This window comes from Suricata suricatta, chromosome 5 (genome assembly GCF_006229205.1).
Source record: "Suricata suricatta isolate VVHF042 chromosome 5, meerkat_22Aug2017_6uvM2_HiC, whole genome shotgun sequence".
Lineage (NCBI taxonomy): Eukaryota > Metazoa > Chordata > Mammalia > Carnivora > Herpestidae > Suricata > Suricata suricatta.
Genome location: NC_043704.1, coordinates 9,161,526 through 9,183,661, shown reverse-complemented (window position 1 = coordinate 9,183,661; position 22,136 = coordinate 9,161,526). Strand labels below are relative to the sequence as shown.

The window sequence follows — 22,136 nt, the reverse complement described above, 5'->3', positions numbered from 1 at the left end:
AAAAAACCTCCTAGAACTCCACCACAGCAATCTCCTACTCGACATATCCCCAAAGGCAAGGGAAATGAAAGCAAAACTGAACTCTTGGGATTTCATCAAGATAAAAAGCTTCTGCACTACAAAGGAAACAATCAAGAAAACTAATAGGCAACCGACAGAATGGGAAAAGATAGTTGCAAATGACATATCAGATAAAGGGCTAGTATCTAAAATATACAAGGAACTCACCAAACTTCACACCCACAAAACAAATAACCGGGTGAAAAAATGGGCAGAAGACATGAACAGACACTTCTCCAAAGAGGACATCCAGATGGCCTACAGGCACATGAAACGATGCTCAGCATCACTCATCAGCAGGGATACACAAATCAAAACCACACTGAGATACCACCTCACACCAGTCAGAGTGGCTAAAATGAACAAATCAAGAGACTATAGATGCTGGCGAGGGTGTGGAGAGATGGGCACCCTCCTATACTGCTAGTGGGAATGTAAACTGGTGCAGCCACTCTGGAAAACAGTGTGGAGGTTCCTCAAAAAACTATCCATAGAACTCCCTTATGACCCAGCAGTAGCATTGCTGGGGATTTACCTCAGAGATACAGAAATGCTGATGCATAGGAGCACATGTACCCCAATGTTCATAGCAGCACTGTCAACAATAGCCAAAACATGGTACTGGTGTTTTAATAATGAAAAACTTAATAATTGTCCAGTGTTTTGTCAATCACAATAATCTATGGGACTTTGATGGTCTGGCCTACTAGGTTATGGGGCCAGACATGCCTCCTAAATTAGGGGAAATACTTAACAAAGTTGTATTGCTTAACAGAGTTACAGTATTCTTGCTTGTAGAGGGGTTGTGGAAAAGCTTAAAACTCGGTGTGCCCCTCTACTGCATCCAGCCTCAGATTGTTAGGACATGTGATGAACCAGAACACAGTGTCCCCAAACTGCTGAAGATCACACAAAGTTTACCATATTTTGGGAGCAATTATCAAGTTTTTATCCAGCCAATGACACAACTGGGATATAATATATCGAGGTAGACATTTTGGAAGGAAGCCCTGAATAAATCACTTGAACCTAATGCTCAAGGAAGAAAATATAGTTGGATTTCTTGATGTTGATGAATGGTAGATTTCTACCTAGGAAAAATAAATTCGTGTGTCCTTGAAATTTTTTGTATTCCTCCTCATACAGATTTACCAAGAGGTTTTCACCCAAGTCCTTAATATCTCAGATCACATCAATTAATTCTTCCCCCGGGTTAGGCAGCTAGGGTTATAACTCTTAAGAGAAAAATGGTAAATCCTGAGATAATGACTTGCCACCGAAGGGATTAGCAGTAACTTATCAAAAGGAGAAAATGAGATTTGAAAGATGTAATGGGTATGAAATATCATTACTAGAAATAGCTTAAGAGTACTGTAACGCTAACACTCAACCACCTTATCTGCGAAACGCCACCTTTTCAGAATCTGTGATCTCATACTCTCCTCTATTATAGTGAAGTGGCATTTTGATCACAGCAAAGAAAAATGGTATTTGGAAATCAGCTCTAACGGAACATCATACTCTTCCAGGGGTATTTGTGTAGACATTGCTTACTTAACTTAGATTTCAGAACTCTTTGCAGCACATTTCATCTTAATATATGGTTGTTAAAAATTCATGTGAACGCATAAAGAGTTTTAGAACGAACCGATAACAATAGAGACCAACAGAGAAACCTTAAAGAAAAGAGAAGGCAGCCTGCTTGCACATTTTCTTGGGGCGCACTTCTCTCTTGAATCCTCATGAAACAGCAGCATTCACTATGCAAAGAGCACTGGATGGGGAGGCTGAATGACATCAGCGATCTTGGGTTTCAAGTTTCTTCTCTGCCAGTGGCTATTTGACTTTAGCCCTGTCACTAGTCAGGCCTCCATTTCCTCATCTGTAAAATAAGAGTTGGTGAAGATCCCTTCCAACTCAAAAATTCTGTGATCTCGTATGTGGTTTATGAGAAAACCACATGCACATTATTCCAGAGACGGAACTGAGTTTTCCTGTGGCGAGGGATGCAAACTACTTCCGATTCCCCCTCCCCCACTTCCTGTTTTCTGCTTCTGGTTTGCGGCCACCTACTTCAGGTTTGCCTTCTCTGGTTTAGGACGCCCACTCCCCCTCTTCCTCGGTTAGCCCTGTTTCTTCATCTGTACAGTGTCAATGTATCTCCACGGAGTTGGCTTCCTTGTAGCCTCCACTTTTCCCAGTTTTCTGTGCAGCGTTTAAATCTTTCAGAAGTTCTCTTCTTTGAGAAACGCTTGAAAGAAAAGACACCGCCCAGACATGGAGGTGGACCTCTTACACGAAGAGGCTTTCATGAGACCCCAGCCAGCCACAGCGTTCTAGCCTCGTTTGGATCCTGCTTCACACAAGCAGCTTTGAAAACAATAATAATAATAAAAAAGACATTTGTGGGACAGAAGTTGGAGGACCTAAATATTGGATCTTAAGCAACCAATCACTATTTTAGGTATTTTAGGGGCCAGGACAGTGTTCTGGTTCTGTGTGAGAGTCCTTGCCTTTTAGAAACACACGGGAAAGGTTTGTAGATAAAATGATCCGATGCCGAGGGTGCTTAGGGAGTGATGGCCTAGATGGAACAAGTGGCTGTGAATTGACAATTCTAGAAGTGGAATGGTGGGTATGTGAGAATTAATTACCCTTTGTGGTCTACTCTTGTATACGTTTTATGATTTCTGTAATAAAATGTGTAAAAAAAAAAGCTTAATGGGGATTCATCGCGGCTAACCAGGCACATTTGCTGAGGTGTTGCAAAGGACTGCTTGTCAGAGTTGCATAATGGTTCGGGGGTAAATATGGAAGTTCATCAACCAGAAAGGCTACAGTGAGGAGCTAGCTGGCAACAGGCCCAGCTCTGTGTGGCTGTCATCTAGCCTCCAGGCCCATTTGCCCTCTATAAATAACAGTCTATATGAATGCTTTACTATTTTAAAGCACATTTGTCACAGCTGCGAGCATGTTTATTTACGTAGCTGTGAACCCTTTTGTAAACATCACTATCTCAAAATTGCCCATGTGTCAGGAACATAAAGGGCCCCCTTTAAAAATATATTTGCAGGATGAGACACGGCCAGTTCCCAGATGTCTGGGTGGCTGGTGTCAGAATTTTCCAGGGTTTGATTCGTTTTCAAAAATAGAATCACATGACTGAAAGGTTCTCAAGAGGTCACCGTGCACAGCCCTCTGACCCTGGGCTGGACCACCAGATGCAAGCCCTCCACCAAGGATGTGGGTCTGTCTGCTGTAGGTGTGAGTCTGTCTTTTATGAGGCTAAAGGACTTATGGAAGACCTGAGCTAGGACCTGCAGGGCATCAAATTGGGCAAGATCACGTCCTGTCTTCAAGGAGCTTTTCATTTTCTAAAATGGAGTGTGACTCTAAGTGACAGGGCAAAGAGGGCTTGCTGCAGGAGAGAATATAACACATCAACAGAACGCCAGCTGGCCCGTGCTGGCCCCGGGCGCTCAGCAGACCGAAAGACCCTGGTGGATACTGGGCTTACTGCAGCAAGACTCAGATTTCCAGAAAATACCATAGTGGAATCAGCCGTGTACCCACAACATGCATGAAAGGAACAGAGCACTGTGGTGAAGCTGCAGTGTGGGGCTCATCCTTGGAAGATGCCTGCTAATTGGGCTCACTGATAGTGGCTTAAGATCAACTGAGACGTTTTTGAAAGAAGGGATGAATGAAGTGGAAATCGTTTGGGGTCAGCTTGCTGTTTTCAAGGCTCCTATTGTCTACGGCCATACCACCCTGAACGCGCCCGATCTCGTCAAGGCTCCTATCTTCCCATCTAGCCCTGTAACTAATAATTAGATCCTTGTGAATTTGTTTTCCTTGATGTGCATTTGGTTTACACGTGTTATTATTATTTTTTTCCTGTGGGTCTGACTCCTTGAAGCATTCTTCCCATCCCTCAAGGGCCTGTTAATACCCATTAATTCCATTTGTGCTTTTCATTCACAAAGAAAATGTAACCCGCTGAAGCTTAACAGATCAGATGTGCTGGAAGTATTGACCTCTGTGAATCCCACCAGGAAAAGATCAAGACATATCAAGCTTCCAGACAAACCCAGAACTTTCTAGAACATTCTTCCCTCCACATAACAGAAATTAGAAAACCTTTTTTTAAAAATTAAGAGCAGTTGCTTTTCCCCAGGAATGGCAGTAAAGTGTTTTGATTTTTGTTTGCTGGCAATTACCAAGTTTTCTCTAAGAAAGCAGTAAGAAAGGCTGCTGAATGCTCAGAGGTGAGTATCACTGTTAATTACCAAGAAAACATTGTTCCTCCCTTTAGAAAGTCTCACTCATCACAAGCTGCCCTCGGATACACAGAGTCTGCCCCAGGGAGAATTCCAGCTCAGGGACATTACAAAGATAATTTGCTTATTCCGGATTCATTTATTTTCCTCAAGATTGGGCTTCCATCTGAGGGAACCCGAAGCTGAGCTCCTGCAATTTGAAGCTCTGATTAACACCAGTAACCAGAGGGTACATCTCCAGTGGCTTTTGCTTCTTGAGCTCAAAGATGGAACAATAAGGCTTGTCCACTCCCCTCCCTCATGTCCTTCCGGGAGAGTTATAGTGAGAAATCTAACACAAGGACTGCGTCACGAGTGGTCGGTTTATGCTGCGGTGGCTGTATGGCATTGGTCACCACTAGGGGGATACAGAGTCCCTGTGCTCAGCTGAGGTGGGGGAAGTCTCTGTGGAAATGACTGAGCTCCTGGTTTGGATTGGTTCCTCCCGGCCTCCCCCGCCCTCCACCCTTTCTTCTTCCTCCTCTCCCTAAGCAGCATTGCCTCCTGAGTACTCTTGGGGGAAGTCAGGCTCAAGGTACACATAACCCCATTCACATGTGCAGCTCTGAGTATTTGCGTGAATTGTTTTGTCATTCTCTAAAGCCATTTTCGAATTAGGTCCGTGTTCCTTTTGTTCTATGGAAAGGAGCGCACTCCCATCACGGAGCCCATGCAAAGACTTTTACTCACATTTTCATTGCTGGCTGCATCGAAAAAACTGACCGCAAAAGTTTCCATCACGCGGAAAGAAGTTAGAGGTTATAACCTTGCCTGTTGGGCACAGGGAAGCAGAAAGATGGGACTGACAACTTTCAAGGGATGCCTGAGAGCACAGAAGGGCAGCTGGCATATCAAAAGAGGATTTTAAGGCTACTATTGATAACTCTGAAAAGCAAGGAAGAAAATAATGAGTTTGGATTCCGGTTTATACTTTTCCTGTGGGGCACTATTCTTAGCTTAAGGAGGAAATGTCTGGCTCTGTTTTGTGGAGTGTTACCGATAAATCTAGGCAGCACCTGCTTTGCTGTTGGGATGTAGAACACGTGTTAAATTCAGATACGAGTGAAGACCTCAACAAAAACAGACCATTTCACCATTCTGAGAACAGATTGTTTTCCCCAGAACACACCAATGATCGGCCATTAACAGTAGAAGGGTCAATAGGATTGTGATGAATGGATTTTCAATTTTTTCCCTTTCTTGTTAGGATTATTTACTGCAGTAATTACATCAGCTGGGGGTTCAGCAGGTAAAGTATGCAGAAAGACACCCAGCTTTCACTTGATATCAAAGAAGAGCCCGTGCCCCGGGTCTTGCAAATGACTCCCAAAGAAGGGGTGAAACTGCATTTTTATTAAAGCAATTTGTCAGCCTCCCTTTGAAAGGCTTAACTTTTTCCTCTTGGCTTGCTATTAAATAACAAGTATTTAAATTCAGCCATGTTTTAGAGCCCTTTAGAGGTGCTTCAGCGGCAGATAAGATTTTAATGTAAGGAAATATTTGGACATTTAAAATATAGTAACCAGTGTTTTCAAAAGAGTGTTGATTCATTTATTTTCTAAAAGCTTTTAAAAAACTGAATGGTTAGACTGGTGGCTACACTAGGTTAGAGGACACTCAGATATACCATGTCATGAAACAAGGAGATGGAGTCAATAGTGACGAGGTTCAGTTTTTCACATTTCATCATAAATGAGTGAGGTCCAGCTTACAAAGAGCATTGATCTCACAGACGCCCCAGCATGAAAACAAGTCTTACCTGTAGCCTCCACCATTCCTTCTAAGATGACCACAATTTCTAGTTCCTCTTTGGGCAGCTGGGCTTTGGAGATCTCCCAGAAAGGACTCTGTTGGTTGATTTCATGGCTGATGATGAGCGGTGACACCAGAAACAGACGGTCATCCCCGGTGTAATACCCTACATTGATATCCGTTTGGTTCAAGGGGATGAACTCACCCTCTGAGGTCTGTTTGGATTTGATCAACTTGGCTCGGATGGAGGCCTCTACAATGTGGGAATTTCTAAGATCCCCTACTCGGAACATCAGGCACAGTTTTCCATCCCGCATGGAGATCACCGCATGGGTGGAAAAGACCAGGGTCTCTGCCCTCTTCTTGGGTTGTGATATTTTTACAAACATGCATCCCACCATGAATGCGTTGACAATGGACCCCAGCACAGATTGGATTAAGAGGAGAATAATTCCCTCTGGGCACTTGTCTGTGATGACCCGGTAGCCATAACCGATGGTGGTTTCTGTCTCTATGGAGAATAAAAAAGCAGAGACAAACCCGTTGAGGTTGGTGACACAGGGAGTCCATGAGGGGTCCTCTATGTGGTCCATGTCTCCTCGGATGTATGCGATTAGCCACCAGATCATCCCAAAAAAGAGCCATGTCACTGTGTAAACCATGACGAAAATCAGCAGGTTGAATCTCCACTTGAGGTCCACTAAGGTGGTGAAGATGTCGGTCAGGTAGCGATAGGTCTCCCTCACATTGCCATGATGGACATTGCATTTTCCATCTTTCCGCACGTACCTCTGGATTTTCCTTTTGGTCCGATCTCGACTGATGTGTCTTGGCAAGTCATCCCTGGCCTGCTTAGGCAACTTTGGCTGGTGAATGGCCACAGGGCTCTCAACATCCTGATCCATGGAGTCACCCTCCAGGACGTTAGCTGGTGGTTTGGAGGAAAGAAAAGAAAAGTTGAATGAAATGCTTGTTCTTTGGGGGTCATGGAAACCACACTGTGCATGGTATATGGTAATGAAACCAAATAGCAAATTTTGTAGCTATTAACAGAATAGTTAAAGCTATTTTTATTTGGCATCTCGGGACAGGCCTTCAGTTGACTTGGACTCCTGTGCACTGTCATCTAGCTTGTGTAAGTACCTCCCCACCCTTCCCACCAGGACAGAGCTTACTGCTGTGAAATGGTCTCTCTACCAGCAAGTTTTGGGAGCCAGTCCCTCCATGGGATGCCTTCCCACTCTATCCAAGAGGCTGTCACATGGCACCCAGCACATGCTAGGTAAAGAAATGTTTGCATTCAGACAGTCTGAATGGGCTGAATTTTGTCCCCCCTCCCTCAAATCCATATTGAAGACCTACCCCCCATTGTGACTGTAGTTGGAGATAGGGCCTTTAAGGAGATAACTAACATTAAATGAGGTCATCAGAGAGGCACCCTGATAGGACTAGTGTCCTTATAAGAAGAGGAAAAGACCCCAGGGGTGTGCACACAGAGGAAAGGACACGTGAAGACACAACGAGAAGGCGGCCATTTGCAAGCCAAGAAGAGAGGTCTTCCAACTCATGCAAAGTGGCCAGAAGCGAATACTGCCAGCGTCTTGATCTTAAACCTCCAGCCCCACCCCGAACTCCGATCTTCTGTTAGGACAGCCTGAGTAGACCAAAGCACTAGCCAGATTTCATGGAGCCTGAGTTGCCACCTTTACAAAATGGTGATCATGATACACAATTTATAGGGTCATTGTAAAGTTAAACGAAACGATGTATGTGTTATGCACTTGCCAGCACTTTGCTAGTACCCTCCTTCCATTTAGGGCCAGAATTTTGAGTGAACTCTCTAAATTGTTACTCGAGTTTCTGAGCTGAAAAATGAAAATTCTGGTTTCGGTTGGTAAGGATGCGTGCATTATATTCTGATGGTTGATTTGATGCCAAGGTTAAAAAAAGGTGCGGGGAAATGTTCTCTCTCTTTCTATGTGTTACACGTTTAATTTGGTTTCTGCCTCAACATGTAACATCTGCAGTTTTGGCTCGTGGTTATTTCCTTTCTGACGGCCATCATGACTCATGCATTGGTATAGTGGTTGGTTAACAGTGCATTAGGAAAACTCTTCCAGAATCTGAGCACAAAGGGAAGTTTGGAAATGATGCTGCTACTAAACACATCAACCTGTGGATGAAATGACTTTTTCAGCCAATAATTTTAAGGCTTTCTAAAAGTTTTATAAGCAGTTTCTTTCCCCAGGCTTTCCTTTGGTGTCTCTGTGTCTGCCGTGGCTTTTCTCTGCGGCAACTACGTTTCCCCCTGGGTTAAAGGAGAAACACAGTTGGTTGAGAAAACATTTATCTGAATAAGAGCATAGCTTTAGGATAGTGGATGTGAGTGGTACTGACTTCACTTATGGATTAACCTTGGTCACGGTTGGTTAGTTTCCTTAAAAATCAATCCCATAGATCCGTTTTTATATTTCAGCCCAAGGAAGACACAGCATCTGGTCTGCAAAGCCTGCTGTTTGGTTTGACAACTTTGACTTTTAGATCACTGCCCTCAACAGCCTTCATTCGTAAAAGAGAAACTTTGCTTGTTCTTTTTCTTCTTGGAACAGAGAAACCAGGACAGGCGTCAAAGGGAAGCCACTGAGGTCGGGACGGGAGGGAGGGTGGGAGGTGGGGCGGGGCATCGGGATGGAAGCCAAGGCCCAGTCTGTGCTCGCTGCCAGCACCCCTACCAGGCAAGGTGTCTGTGACTTGGAGAGGTCTCGCCTGAGCTCTCGCTGCTGATTTTGCCCTGATTGGGAGACTCTCAATATGACTTGACGGGGGATAAACCCAGGGCTCAAACCCACTGGGCTGGGGAGGCTTTGTCTGCAGGATGCAAGTGCCTGACTGCACCTGGGGTAGGGTTCTGCCTTGACCCTGGGGGTTAACCCTCCGACTGCCAGAGCCACCCTGAGCCCTGTGTCTCCAAGTCCTTCAGTCCTTCCACCCCCAAGAAGAGAGTTTGTCAGATTAGCTGACTCTTAAGAGTCTTCGGTGATATTTCATACTTTCAAACATCACAGAGGCAGTGTACAACCCTCCTCCTTGGGCCCCCGACTTGAAGGGGCTTTTCTGCTTTTTCTGGTTGGGTTATACCTTCAAATCCAGGCATCCATCCTGGCCTGGAGGAACCTGTCTGAAAAGTTAACGAGACAAGTGCTCCTGGGAGCCTGCTGGTCTATCCTCCACATTCTTTGTTTGTTTTCTTCTTTTTCTAGCTCAGGACCGGACCACATCTCCCAGTCTCCTTTGCATTGAGAGGTGAGCCAGTGCAGAGCCCTGGCAGGTCTGGAGCGGGTCCTTCCGGGTCAAGGCCTCAAATAGGAAGGGGATGTGCCCTCTCCTCTGCCCCTGCCCCTTCTATGGAAGATGGTGGAGTAGAAAGTGGTGGAGGGCCTTGGGTTCGTGGCAAAAGCTGCCATCTGACTAGAAACAAGAAAAAAAGGTTTGAGCCATTATGTATTTTTGTGTCTATTATCAAATACAGTCTTATGTCTCATTTTAAGGGCTGCATGACTGACATCGAGAAGCAGAAAGAAGTGTCAGGAGAGGGGTGGGGTGGCTGATGTGGGAAGGAGCAGGGAGGGAGGAAGTCAGGATGGAATGTTTGAGTCTAAGTGTCTACAGTGAACTGGTATGTGGTTAGTTGGGCTTGGGGTTGGTGAAAATGCAAATGCATATGCCACCTAAGAGCTTTTTAAATTTTTAAAAATATTTACTTATTTTTGAGAGAGGGAGACAGAGAGAGAGTGAGAGAGAAAGAGAGACTACGTGCATGTGAATGGGGGAGGGGCAGAGAGAGAGAGAGAGAGGGAGACCCAGAATCCGAAGGAGGCTCCAGGCTCTGAGCTGTCAGCACGGAGCCCGACTTGGGGCTCAAACTCAAGAACCATGAAATCATGACCTGAGCTCAAACCGGATGCTTAACTGGCTAAGCCACCCACGTGTCCCAAGAGCCTTTTAAAACAAATAAAAACGTGATCAAACAAAGACAGCCAAACCCCCTGGGGGGAGGTGAAAAGGGAAGGTGGCCTTTAAGGTGCCCAGTGGCGAGACAGTGCAGGCAGGCAAGGTGCATCCACGGGAAGATGGGGAAGGGGTTCAGGGCAGGTCACCCCCAAAACATGCCACTCTGGCATACTGATTATTTTGAGTGGAAGGTACTTATGAAGCAGCCAGCGAAAGGAGGACACTCTGACCCTCCCGTCCTCCTGAAGGCGGGAGATGAGTCTCTCCTGGGAGAGGTGCTCTCTCTGTGCCAAGAGGACGGGAGACAGAGAACTGGGGGCTGGGAAGGCCGTGTCGACAACCTTTGTTGAGTGAACCCACATTGTCCTAGTCGCCTCTATACCATTTCCTACCCAGCCCCGTGTCTTGACTGTGCTTCACACACTGGTGGTTTCTTTGAACGGTACGAAGGCCCTCCGCTCTGGCCACTCCTTCCGTCTGCACCCTTGTGAGGCTCCGTGTGCATGCGTTGTTCTTTTCTCCTGTGATTCTGTGCTGGCTTGATTCTTCCTCTTTCTTTGTTTTTAAATTTCCCCCCCCACATTTCCTTATTATTGAGAGACAGAGAGAGACAGAGCACGAATAGGGGAGGGGCAGAGAGAGAGAGGGAGACACAGAATCCGAAGCAGGCTCCAGGCTGTGAGCTGTCAGCACAGAGACTGACTCAGGGCCCGAACCCACGAACCGTGGGATCATGACTTGAGCCGAAGTCGGTTGCTCAACCAACTGAGCCATCCAGGTGCCCCTCTTTTTTTTTTTTTCTTGAGAGAGTGAGAGAGTGCACATGTGCGAGCAGAGGAGAGAGGCAGAGAGAGAAGGAGGGAGACTCTTAAAGCAGGCTTCACACTCAGCTCAGACCCTGACACCGGGCTTGATCACACACGATCCTGGGATCATCACCTGAGCCGAAGCGGACTGGGTGCTTAACCAGCGGAGCCACCCAGGAGCCAAAGTGTCTGCCTAATTCTCAGGCCCGGCCAGAGGGCCAGGGAGGGGAGAGGAGGAGGGTGCCTCGGGCAGTAGGAGGGAAAGGATGAGCCTCCTGATTAACGGGCTGCTGGGGGCAGGCACAGGGGTGAGAGAACCCAAAACCCCAGTGATGTGGGAGGGCTTGGGGCACTGAAGGTACTGGAGCAGGAGTCCCAAGGGGCAGGAAGGACCAATGAGGAAGGGTGTGTCGAGTGTGCAGAAGGGGAGGGGGCGTCTGGCCTCCAGGCTGGATCCAGAGCAGTCGCGGGGGAACCCCGGACCTGGGAGAGCAGCATCCCAGGTCTGAGCCATGAGCAAGGATCAGCCCTCTCGGTGGAAATGCAAACGTAAGCAGGGGAAATACAGAAGGGAATGTTAACGATGGCTCTTCACGGTTCCTTTCTTGCCTGAATCCCCAGGTGTGGATTTGAGGGGAGACCTGAACTGCATTCGCAGGAGCATTTTAAGCCCTGCAGCAGCTGCACGTGGGAAAGCTGACATTTGTCCCCAGGGGTCCTGCACAGCCAGGGATGCTAACTTCTGGCCCGGTTTCACTGCTCAGAAACTGGCCGGGAGGCCTCCCCCCCCCCCCCCCCCCCCCCCCCCCCGCGCATGCGCATCGGCCAAGTGCTCAGACCCGCTACCACACACGCCTCTCTGTGCTGGTGATTTGACCAGAAAGAACGTAGAGGAACTCTCGGCACCTGTACCGGGTGCGAGAGGACGCAGCAGCCGCACCCAGCATCCTGATGATTTACTGGAAGAATTGTTTAGAGTAAATGTGGGTCTGTGTGACAAAGCCAGTAGTTGTTCCTTTGTGTGTGTGTGTGTGTGTGTGTGTGTGTGTGTGTGTGTTTATGTGTATTTTATCCCTGTCTTGTGTGTTTCTTTTCCCCCTCTCTTTTTTCAAAAGGTGATCAATTGGCATAAAAACAAGCTAACATGCAAAACAGCCTAAAGTTGAAATTTAGCCTGAAAGCAACAATGACAAGTGACAGAGCCCCAAGCTGGGAGGGGCCTGGTCCCTGAATCGCGGGAATCATGGAGGGCTTTGGGAGCTGGACTCCTCCAGGGAGGGGCTCCCGGGAGCCATGGCAGGTTTAAATATTCTCTTGATGGGAAATCGTTCCTTTCAAACTATGTGTGAATTCTGTGGGTTTTGCTTCCACCACCAAGGGGAATGTTGAAAAAGGACTTAAGGAATATTTAATGCTTTTGGAAAAACCTGACAATAAAAACAGGAGAGATCTCCAACACATGTGCAAAAATCAAAAGTTGGAAGGCAAGGTGCACAGATGTGAATAGGTAATTCGGAGTGGGTGGCTTATGGGTGCATTAAATTTTTCTTTTAAATATCCTGGTTTTTGCAAGTTTTCTAGAATGAGTTTATATTACTTTTAGAATCAAAGAGAAAAAAGGAATTTTTCAAAGATAGCGTTGAGACCCTGCTGGTGTCTGATTTAAAGAATCTGAGAAAATTGTAACGAAACTCCCACTGTTGGGACAGCAGCAGTGGGAATACAGAATGCTAGGGGACAGGAGGGGCAGGAACCATGGGACCAAGCTACTCAGCTGTCCCTGGGGTTGGCCAGCGGTCTCCACAAGGCCCGAAGACCTAGGTGGCTGTTATAATGAGATGCAAGAGAAAAAGAACATATGTGATCCTCTTGGTGGTTTTCATTCAGTGTCACTTGTTCAGGAGGATCCTTAAGTGGCACAGAATCATGGTTGCTTCCTCATTAAAAATTACCTCCTGCTGGTGCCCATTGACTAATGAATGAATCAAGAAGATGTGGTACATATACACAGTGGAATACTACTCACCCATCAAGAACAGTGAACGCTTGCCATTTGCAACAGTATGGATGGAACTAGTGAGTATTATGCTAAGTGAAATGAGTCAGAGAAAGGCAAATACCAAGTTTCACTCATATGTGGAACTTAAGAAACAAAACAAACGAGCAAAAGGGAGGAAAAGAGAGAAAGAAAGGGAAAAACCAAGAAACAGGCTCTTATCTATAGAGAAACTGATGACTTCCAAGGGGGAGGGAGGTGAGGGGATGGGAAAAATAAGCAGTCGTGATTACGGTGTGCACAGTTGTGAGGAGCACTGGGCGATGTGTGGAAGTGTTGAATCACTATGTTGTACGCATGAAACTAATACTACACTGTATGTTAACTGAAATTTTACTAAAAGCTAAAAAGAAATGACCTATTTGATGGAAAGATGATGTACAGAATAGAAGATAATGTTTGCAAAGGATATATTAGATAAGGGACTAATGTTCAAAATATATAAAGAATTCCTACAGCTCGACAACAGAAAACAGCCCAATTCAGAGATGGGCAAAGGACTAGAACAGGCATTTTCCCAAAGACGCACCGATGGCTTAACAAGCGCATGAGCAGATGTTCAACACGAATAGGTCGCTGACTGTTAGGGAAATACAAATCAAAACCACACTATCGCCTCACACCCATTAGGATGACTGTTAAGAAAAAAAGGGAAAACAACAATTGTTGGAGAAGATGTGGAGAAATGAAACTTCGGTGCTTTGCTGGAGGGAATGTAAAATGGTGCATCTGCTGTGGAAAATAGTATAGAAGTTCCTTAAAAAATAAACATAGAATTACCATGTGACCCCCCCCCCCACTTCTAGGTATAAACCAGAAAGAACTGAGAGCAGGGACTCCAACAGAAACTTGCACCCCAATGTGTATAGCAGTGCTATTCACAACAGCTAAAAGGGGAAACTACCTCAATGTCCAGCATTGGATGAAGGCATAAACAACATGTGGTCCGGCCACCCAGTGGAAGATTAGTCAGTCTTGAAAAGGAATAAAATTCTGACATATGCTACGACACGAGTGAACTTTGAAAACATAACCTGAGGTGAAATAGGTCAAGTATGAGAGAACAAATAGTGTATGATTTCACTGCCGTGAAGCATCTTGGCTGGACAAATGCATGGAGACAAAGAATACAACAGAGGTTATCAGGGGCTAGGAGGAGAGAGGAATGGGGAGTTCTTTGTGATGATAACAAAAATTCTGGAAATGGATGGTGGCTATGGTGTCCCAACATTGTGTGTATCTGCAGTGCTAATTTTATGTTTCATATATTTTACTACAATTTAAAAGAAAGACTGACTCAAATAGTTCTTGTGTTATTGAGAGTCCCTAGAGGGTCTGTCAGATGGGGCTCATTTTTCTTTCACTCAACTTTCTTGTTTTCTCCCCTGAATCAAGAAAACGTGGCATATTTGCTTTAGCACTGTCACCTAGAGGAGGCAATTTAAAACGCAAGGCATCTTGCCTCGTGAGGACTACTGCGGAGTCTACAAAGACCTCGCTGGACAGGAGTGTCTCTGGTCAGAAGCAAGTAACACGTTAAAATATGATGTGAAAATGGAGACAAGGGAAAGGGGCACTGGAAGACAGCAGCAAGCTCAAACCTTAATCTGTCTTGGGCAGAGCACAGGATGCAGTTGTACAAGGAAGGGATGAATGTGTGCTTGCTTCTTTTTATTTTTTACATGTTTAAATTTTTTTTAATGTTTTATTTATTTTTGAGACAGAGCATGAGAGGGGGAGAGGCAAAGAGACAGGGAGACACAGAATCTAAAGCAGGCTCCAGGCTCTGAGCTAGCTGTCAGCACAGAGCCCGATGTGGGGCTGGAACCCATGGACTGTGAGATCATGACCTGTGCCAAAGTTGGAGGTTTAACCGACTGAGCCACCAAGGTGTCCTGTGTGCTTGCTTCTTGAGAGACAAAAGCTGGAATGGTGCGGCACTTGAAAAGCAGAGACAGCACGTGTGAAAGTCTTGAAGGTGTGAAGCAGCTCTGTTTGGGAATAATGGAGATTCTGGAATAGAGCACGTGTGTGCGAGGGACGGAAGGAGCTCAGAGAGCAGTGGATGAGAGCCAGGCTGGACCCCGAAGGCCTCTATACTGAGCTATGGAGATTGGTCTTAAAGTGAGGAGTGATGTGATTGAATGCTTTATTTTAGAAAGATCCTTCTGGAGGGTAGTCACATGGAGTATAGATTAGAGGCAAGTGTTGGCAAACTTTTTCTGCAAAGGGCCAATAGTAAATATTTTAGTCTTTGTAGACAACCTAGGTGTCTTTTGCATATTCTTCTTTGTTTCTTACACACTTCTTATAGCCTTTGAAAAATGTAAAACTAATCTTGGCTCATGGGCAGCACAAAAAGAGGCCGCAGGCGGGATTTGCTGAATTTTGGAGACAGAGCGCCAGCAAGAAGCAGCAGCTAGGTGCTGGATTAAGGGAGCAGTCATGAGGATGAAGAGGTGGCAGTGGATTTAGGATTGAATAATAAGCAGAATTATCATAATGTGGAGATGAGCAACTGCAGAGGGGTGTGGGCAGGAGACCTCCCGGGGGATGGCAGGACGGTCCGGGAAGCCTGAGGCCAGAGGATGATGCCAGTTTGGGCTGGTTCCATTGAGTGTCTGTGGGCAATCAGGTGTGGGGGGCTAAGCTGAGCAGTGACCTGGACTGGGCTGTGGGTTGGGAAGGCCATCAGAGCATAGCAGAGGGAGCTGACATTGTGGGTACAGATGACGGTTCTGTGGGGACATTGCACAGAGTTATAGAAGAGAGGACCCTGGAAAACAATTACGTTAGGAAATCAGAAGTAGAGGCAGAGCCAGAGAAAGAGACAAGTGGTGTGAGGGGGCAGGAGGAGAGGGCAAGGCAGGAAGCCACGTGGGACTCTAGTCCAGGGGACAGACAAAGGGGACATGACTCAGCACACACTGTGGGGACAAGTGCATGCCCACTTGGAAGAAAAGTGATGAGTCCCTTCCTTATTTTTTATATCAGAATAAATTCCAAGTGGATTAAGGATTTAAATGCCAAGAAAAAAAAGCCCTACAGAAGGCGTAGAAGATATATTTTTATAATTGTTAAGAGTTGAGAAAGCCTTTCTAACCATGAGAGGAATCCAGAAACTATTTTCAAAGACTGGTATTTTTGTCAGTATAAAAATTTTAAGTGTTTGTTAAAAATGTAAGAAGACAAACCAGGAAAAATATTTGCAACACATAACATACATATTCCCAATTTACAAAAGCAATAAATACCTCCGTAGAAAAAAATGATCATAGGAAATGAATAAGGAGTTTATAGGAGAAGAAATACACACAGCTAAAAAGCATATGGAAAGACTGTTCAACCAAGTAAAAGCAATGCAAATACAATAACGCTTTTTTAACCCTGGAGTTGGCACGATTAGAACTGAATGACAAATGTATGTGGAGTGTGTGTGTGTCGGGAGATGCAGAGGAATCTCAAACGCATATACTTTATGGGCAGAGTAACCGGAAAGGTCTTTCTGGAGGGCAGGGACAGAAGGTCTCATAATTTGGGAGTGATTAGATGCCTTGGATCAGCCATTCAGGGCCTAGACATTCTTCTAAGAAAGCGATGTTGCAAACATCCATAACTTATACAAAGATATTGTATATTGCAGCCTCTCTCATAATAGTGAAAAATTAGAGACAACCTAAATGTCCGTCATCAAGCCCTGGTTGAACGTATTGTTGCAGATACAGTCAACGGAATACCACGCGGCCATTAAAAATGACTTTTCAATATTTCAGGGTCTTCGATTCTTTGTGTCAAGATCACTTTCTTACTGAAGCTTAAATTTACGCCCCTCCCCCCCTTATTTTTAAAATTACAATTGTTGCTGCCCCAGAACTCATGTCACTTTTTCTCGTGCTGTTTGCTTTGCCTATAGTACTTTTCACTCTTGTCATCCAAGAGGTTAGTTATTATGTAAACTTTTTTTTAAGTTTATTTATTTTGAGAGAAAGAGTCAGCAGAGGTGAGGCAGAGAGAGAGAGAGGGAGATAGAATCTCAAGCAGGCTCCATGCTCAGCATGGAGACCTGCGTGGGGCTTGATCTTACCACTGTGAGGTTATGACTTGAGCTGAAATCAAGAGTCAGTGTGATCTGATCGGCCGACTGAGCCACCCAGGTGCCCCATATTATTGTCTGTTGGCCCCTGGTCAGAAGGTAAGCTCTCTGACAGCAGAGATCTCTGTGTGTTTTATTCACTGATGGATTTCAGGCCCTGGAAAAAGTGCCTGGCTTATGGGAAATGCCAGCACCTATTTACTGAATGAACGGGTCTCCTGTGTTTATTGACCTGGCAGGCTGTCCATGACAGTGTTAAGCGAAAAAGCCGAATAAGAAAATCACAGTCCTTTGCATATAATGCCATCTTGCATTAATGTGTGTATATGTGTGATGAATGTAATCCAAAATACTAATTTGATCAATCTCTGAGTTGTACGTTTGTGGGTGTTTTTGCTTTCTTTTAATGTTTCTATATTTAAATTTTCCCTTAATATGCTCTTAACATCTAAATTATCAGTAGGAAACATCAAGTTCTTTCAGTTTTGAATAACAAGCAAATGTTGCCCAAAGCTACTGAGCAATGTCCACTGGGCGTGGTGATTGGGGTTTACTAGTGCAGTGGACTGAATCATGTCCCCACCACCAATTCATGTCTATCCCAAACCTCAGAATGTGATTTTATTTGCAAGTAAGGTCTTTGCAGATATAATTAAAGTAAGGATTAAGATCAGATCATACTGGATTAGAATGGGTGCCAAATCCAATTAGAGCATCCCCATAAGAGAAAGAAAAGGACACACGGAGAAACAGAGAAGGCCTCAGAGTGGCAGAGGCAGGGATTTAGGTGATGGTGCTACAGTCATCAGAGGCTGAGAGAGGCAAGGAGGGATTCTGCTCTAGAGTTTTTGGAGGGAGCGTGGCCCTGCGGACACCAACATTTTGGACTCTCACCTCCAGGACAGGGTGAAAGAGTAGATTTCTGTTGTTTTAAGCCACTCATGTTGTACTGACTTGTGTGGCCACCACAAGAAACTAATATAACTCATCCAGCTGATGGGGGATTATGCCATCTGATGACGGGGTCTAACGTCAGATTACAGTCATTTGAGAAGTGACCGGTCAGGAAGGGGGTGAGAAAACAGAAGTATAAAGAGTGTGTTTAAAGTCCGAGAACTGGAGGGAGAAGATGAAATGGGGACCTTGTATGCATGTGTGTTTGGTGTCTATGTGCTGAGGAGAAGCCAGAGTGGAGACGTTGCCCCCAGGAGGCTGGGGGCAGTGACAGAGTGGGGTTTTTGATGGAACGGAGGTCAGTTCAAGGTGCTGTAGATGGAGGGCTGGGAAAATACAGAGAAAGGGGCAAAACTGCCTCCAAGAGAGGTAATGATGGTAAGGACAGGAGGGAAGATGGGAAGGGGATGGCGAAGACATCTCAGATTTTGTGTGGTGAAGAGGCTTCAGTTTGGCTCATTTTCCAGTGTAGACATCAAGAAAACCGTACTCCAGGAGACCCATTGAATTAAACTCCATCTAGCAATGCCAATAACTGAAATCCGCAGAATCGAAGATCAGGCCAAACTTTCCCCATGCTTAGTGGTCAGGAAAAACATATGTAAATGGGTGTTTGTACACTGTTGTTTACAGCAGCATTTTTCACAATATCCAAAAGGTGGGAGCAACTTGTTTCCCCCAAAATAAATGGATAGGCCAAATGTGGTATATACATTCTATTCAGCCTTAGAAAGGAAGGAAACTCTGACACCTGCTACTACATAATGATGAGGTTTGAAGACATTATGCCGAGTGCAATGAGCCAGACGCAAAGGGACAGATACTGTATGATTCCACTTACATAACGTCCCCAGAGTAGTCAGAGCCATTGAGACAGAAAGTAGAGTGGTAGGTACTGGGTACTGGGTGAGGGGGATGGGAGTTAGTGTTGCATATGCTTTGGTTTTAGAAGATGCTCCCACAACAATGTGAATGTACTCAATGCCATGGAACCATACACTTAAAAATGGTTATGTCCATCAACTGATGAATGGATAAAGAAGATGTGATTTATATATACAATGGAATACTACTTGGCAATGACAAAGAATGAAATCCTGCCATTTGCAGCAACGTGGATGGAACTGGATGGTGTGATGCTAAGTGAAAAAAAAAAAGTCAGAGAAAGACAGATATCATATGTTATCACTCACACGTGGAACTTGAGAAACTTAACAGAAGACCAGGGGGAAGGGGAAGGGAAAAATTAGTTACAAACAGAGAGGGAGAGAGCCAAACCATAAGAGACTCTTAAATACAGAGAACAAACTGAGGGTTGGTGGGGGGTGGGGAGAAGGGAAAATGGGTGATGGGCACAGAAGAGGGCACTTGTTGGGATGAGCACTGGGTGTTGTACGGTAAGCCATGAATCATAGGGAATCTACCCCCAAAACCATACAGAGTGCCCTGTATACCCTGTATGTTAGCCAACTTGACAATAAATTATATTTTAAAAAATGGTTAAAATGGTAGAAGCATCTGGGTGGCTCAGTTGGTTAAATATCTGACTTGATTTCATCTCAGGTCATCATCTCACAGTTGTAGGATCGAGCCCCGCATCAGGCTCTGCACTGACATCACAGACCCCACTTAGGATTCTTTTCCTCTTTCCATGCCCCTCCCTGCTCATTCTCTCTCTCAAAAATAAATACACAACTAAAAAATAAAAAAATGGGTAGAATGGTAAATTGTATGTTTTGCATATTTTACCATAATAAAAAAGTCAATTATGTTAAAAAAAGAAAAGCATCCATATTTTCTAAATGAGAGAAGATGAGCAGTTCTAAAATGCTGCAGCCCTAGGATGGGGTGGGATTTTCCCACCTTACTCATTCCTACATGGTTCAACTCTTGCTCCTATTTTTCCCACTTTACGACCAAGACACATATGATGGATGACAGCGTTATAGTTACCAGTGGTGTCCAAGGTTCAGGATCAGTTTCCTTTGGCCCCTTGCCCGGATGTTTACCTTCCTGTGTAAGTCCCTTAGCTGAAGCTTGTCTCCAGGACTGGTGACGTTGGGCATTTTTGTCTGATGCGTCATGAGAAGGTGAGGTGGGTTTTATTTGCCCTGTACTTTGAGCTGTCGTGACTTTGGGAGATGACTGTAGTCAGAGATCCAGAGGGACTGGAGAGTTTAATGTCATTGCATGGAGGAACAGCCCTTACATCCCGCTGGAAACATGTGACAGCTACCAAAGGGCAAAGGCTCTTATTAAAATTTTAGCTTGGGGTCTCCACAATGTGAACCTAAATTTAGAATATCTAGTCCCCACTGCAAGGTCGGAGGACTAATGTTAGCTGCTCTGTGCTTGGATATGGCTTTGTAAAATGTGCAATTTCAATGCTCAAAGGAGAGAAGTGACAGGCTATTTTGGGCTGGATCAAGGAGATTGACATTCAATAACCTGATTTCCTTCTCAAAGAACTTCAAGAATCAGAATCTTAGACAATTAGAGCCATTGGGAACCTCTTAGGACCACTGCATACAGTTGTGTGGGTTTTCCACTGTACAAGGACAGTGCTTTCTTTGCTGGTTTCCTTCTGGAGCAAGAATCCTTTATGGCTCTTGATTACTCCAGTGTGGGGTTCAGACTTAGCCGGATCTGGGGAATCCCTGCTCTGCAGCCCCCTAACCAGGACTTCTGCAACCACAAATTCTTCTTCTTCTTCTTCTTCTTTTTTTTTAATTAATGAACTTATTTTAGTTTATTTGAGTTCAAGTTAGTTAACATACAGTGTAGTCTTGGTTTCAGGAGTAGAACCCAGTGATTCATCTAGATTCTTTATTTGCAAAACAGACTCAGGGCTACCCTGCTGGGTTGATGGGAGAATTAAAGGTGCACGCCGAGCAGAGCAGCCTGGGTGACAAGGTGAGGGGCTTTGGCCCGGGCAGGCCTGAACCAGAACTTGCTCCCCTACCTCTGATCTGTGGGTGTTTGTTCGGGCCACTTCTGTCTCTGAGTTTCAGTTTCCTCTATTTTTCCAAGGATAAAATGGGAATCATTAAGACCCATCTTTCAGGGCTACTGTGAGAAAACAATAAATCATGCAAACATAGCACCTGGTCCGTAGCAGATCTGGAACAAACGGTAACAATTATGACAGTGTCTGTGCCAAGGAAGGTACATAACTTGCAACTATAATAACCACGAGTTTTATAAGCTCAACATTGTCCTAGAAACTGTGGGGAATTCAGAAACCATCTAAGACACAGATGGGCAGACCCATCTGGAAGTTAAGATCTTGCCTGGTAACACAGGACCTACACACCGTCTCATAGAATGTGCTGTCGCCTTCCACACTGTGGACGCGAGACGAAGAATGTTCTAGCATGCCAGAGGCAGAGGTCAGCAGTGGCTGGACTAGTGGGCAAGCCATCATGAGGGAGGTGAGACATGATTGTGACCCTCACGTATGACAGGAAGAAAGCCAGCCTTCACTGAACATCTACTGCGTGCCAAGTACTGGGCGAGTGTTGACACATGGAGGTCTGTTGGGTTGTGCCACGTGTAGAAGCTTACATGTCCCAAATAGAGTGGAGGTTGGATTCTCCATCAGGTTGTCCTGATCTGCAGATAGATGAGAGGAAGGGCATGTGCTCTTGTATGGCACGCGCGCATGTGTGTGTATGTGCGTGTGCTCGTGCACATGTGGAGTGTGTGTGCATGCGTACGCGTTGTGAAGGAAAGAGTGGCAGCAAAAGGATGTCCCTTCACTCGTGCCATTGCAGCAGATGGTCCTAGCATAGTGAAGGAAGGGAAACAGAGGCATATGGATTTGAGGGGTTGTTCTGGGGTAAAGTCCAACCCCAAAGGGGGAAGGTGGAAATGGAGGAGAAAAGACAGGGTCCGAGAAAGACTTTCTAGGAATTGCTGTATCAGCTAACTGTCTGGTAGGTAGGAACTTTCTGGCGTCTTTGGAGACCGGTGGGACGGAATGAACTTTGACTCCTAACCTGTGCCTGCCCTGAGCTGTCTGGCTCCACATGTCATTTCTGTTTCTTCCCATTCTGTGTACAGCTGGGTGGTGTCACTGACTTGAG

At 45.3% G+C, this 22,136-nt stretch overlaps 1 protein-coding gene across 1 annotated transcript in view; it reads right to left on the bottom strand.

Annotated features, from left to right (window-relative positions):
* The window catches only part of KCNJ6 (potassium voltage-gated channel subfamily J member 6), a 265,669-nt gene that overhangs the window by 59,531 nt on the left and 184,002 nt on the right, over positions 1-22,136 (bottom strand). The window contains exon 3 of the mRNA XM_029938960.1: positions 6,139-7,059. Within this exon, the coding sequence (XP_029794820.1) occupies positions 6,139-7,059 (921 nt within the window). The remainder of the gene's footprint in view (positions 1-6,138; positions 7,060-22,136) is intronic.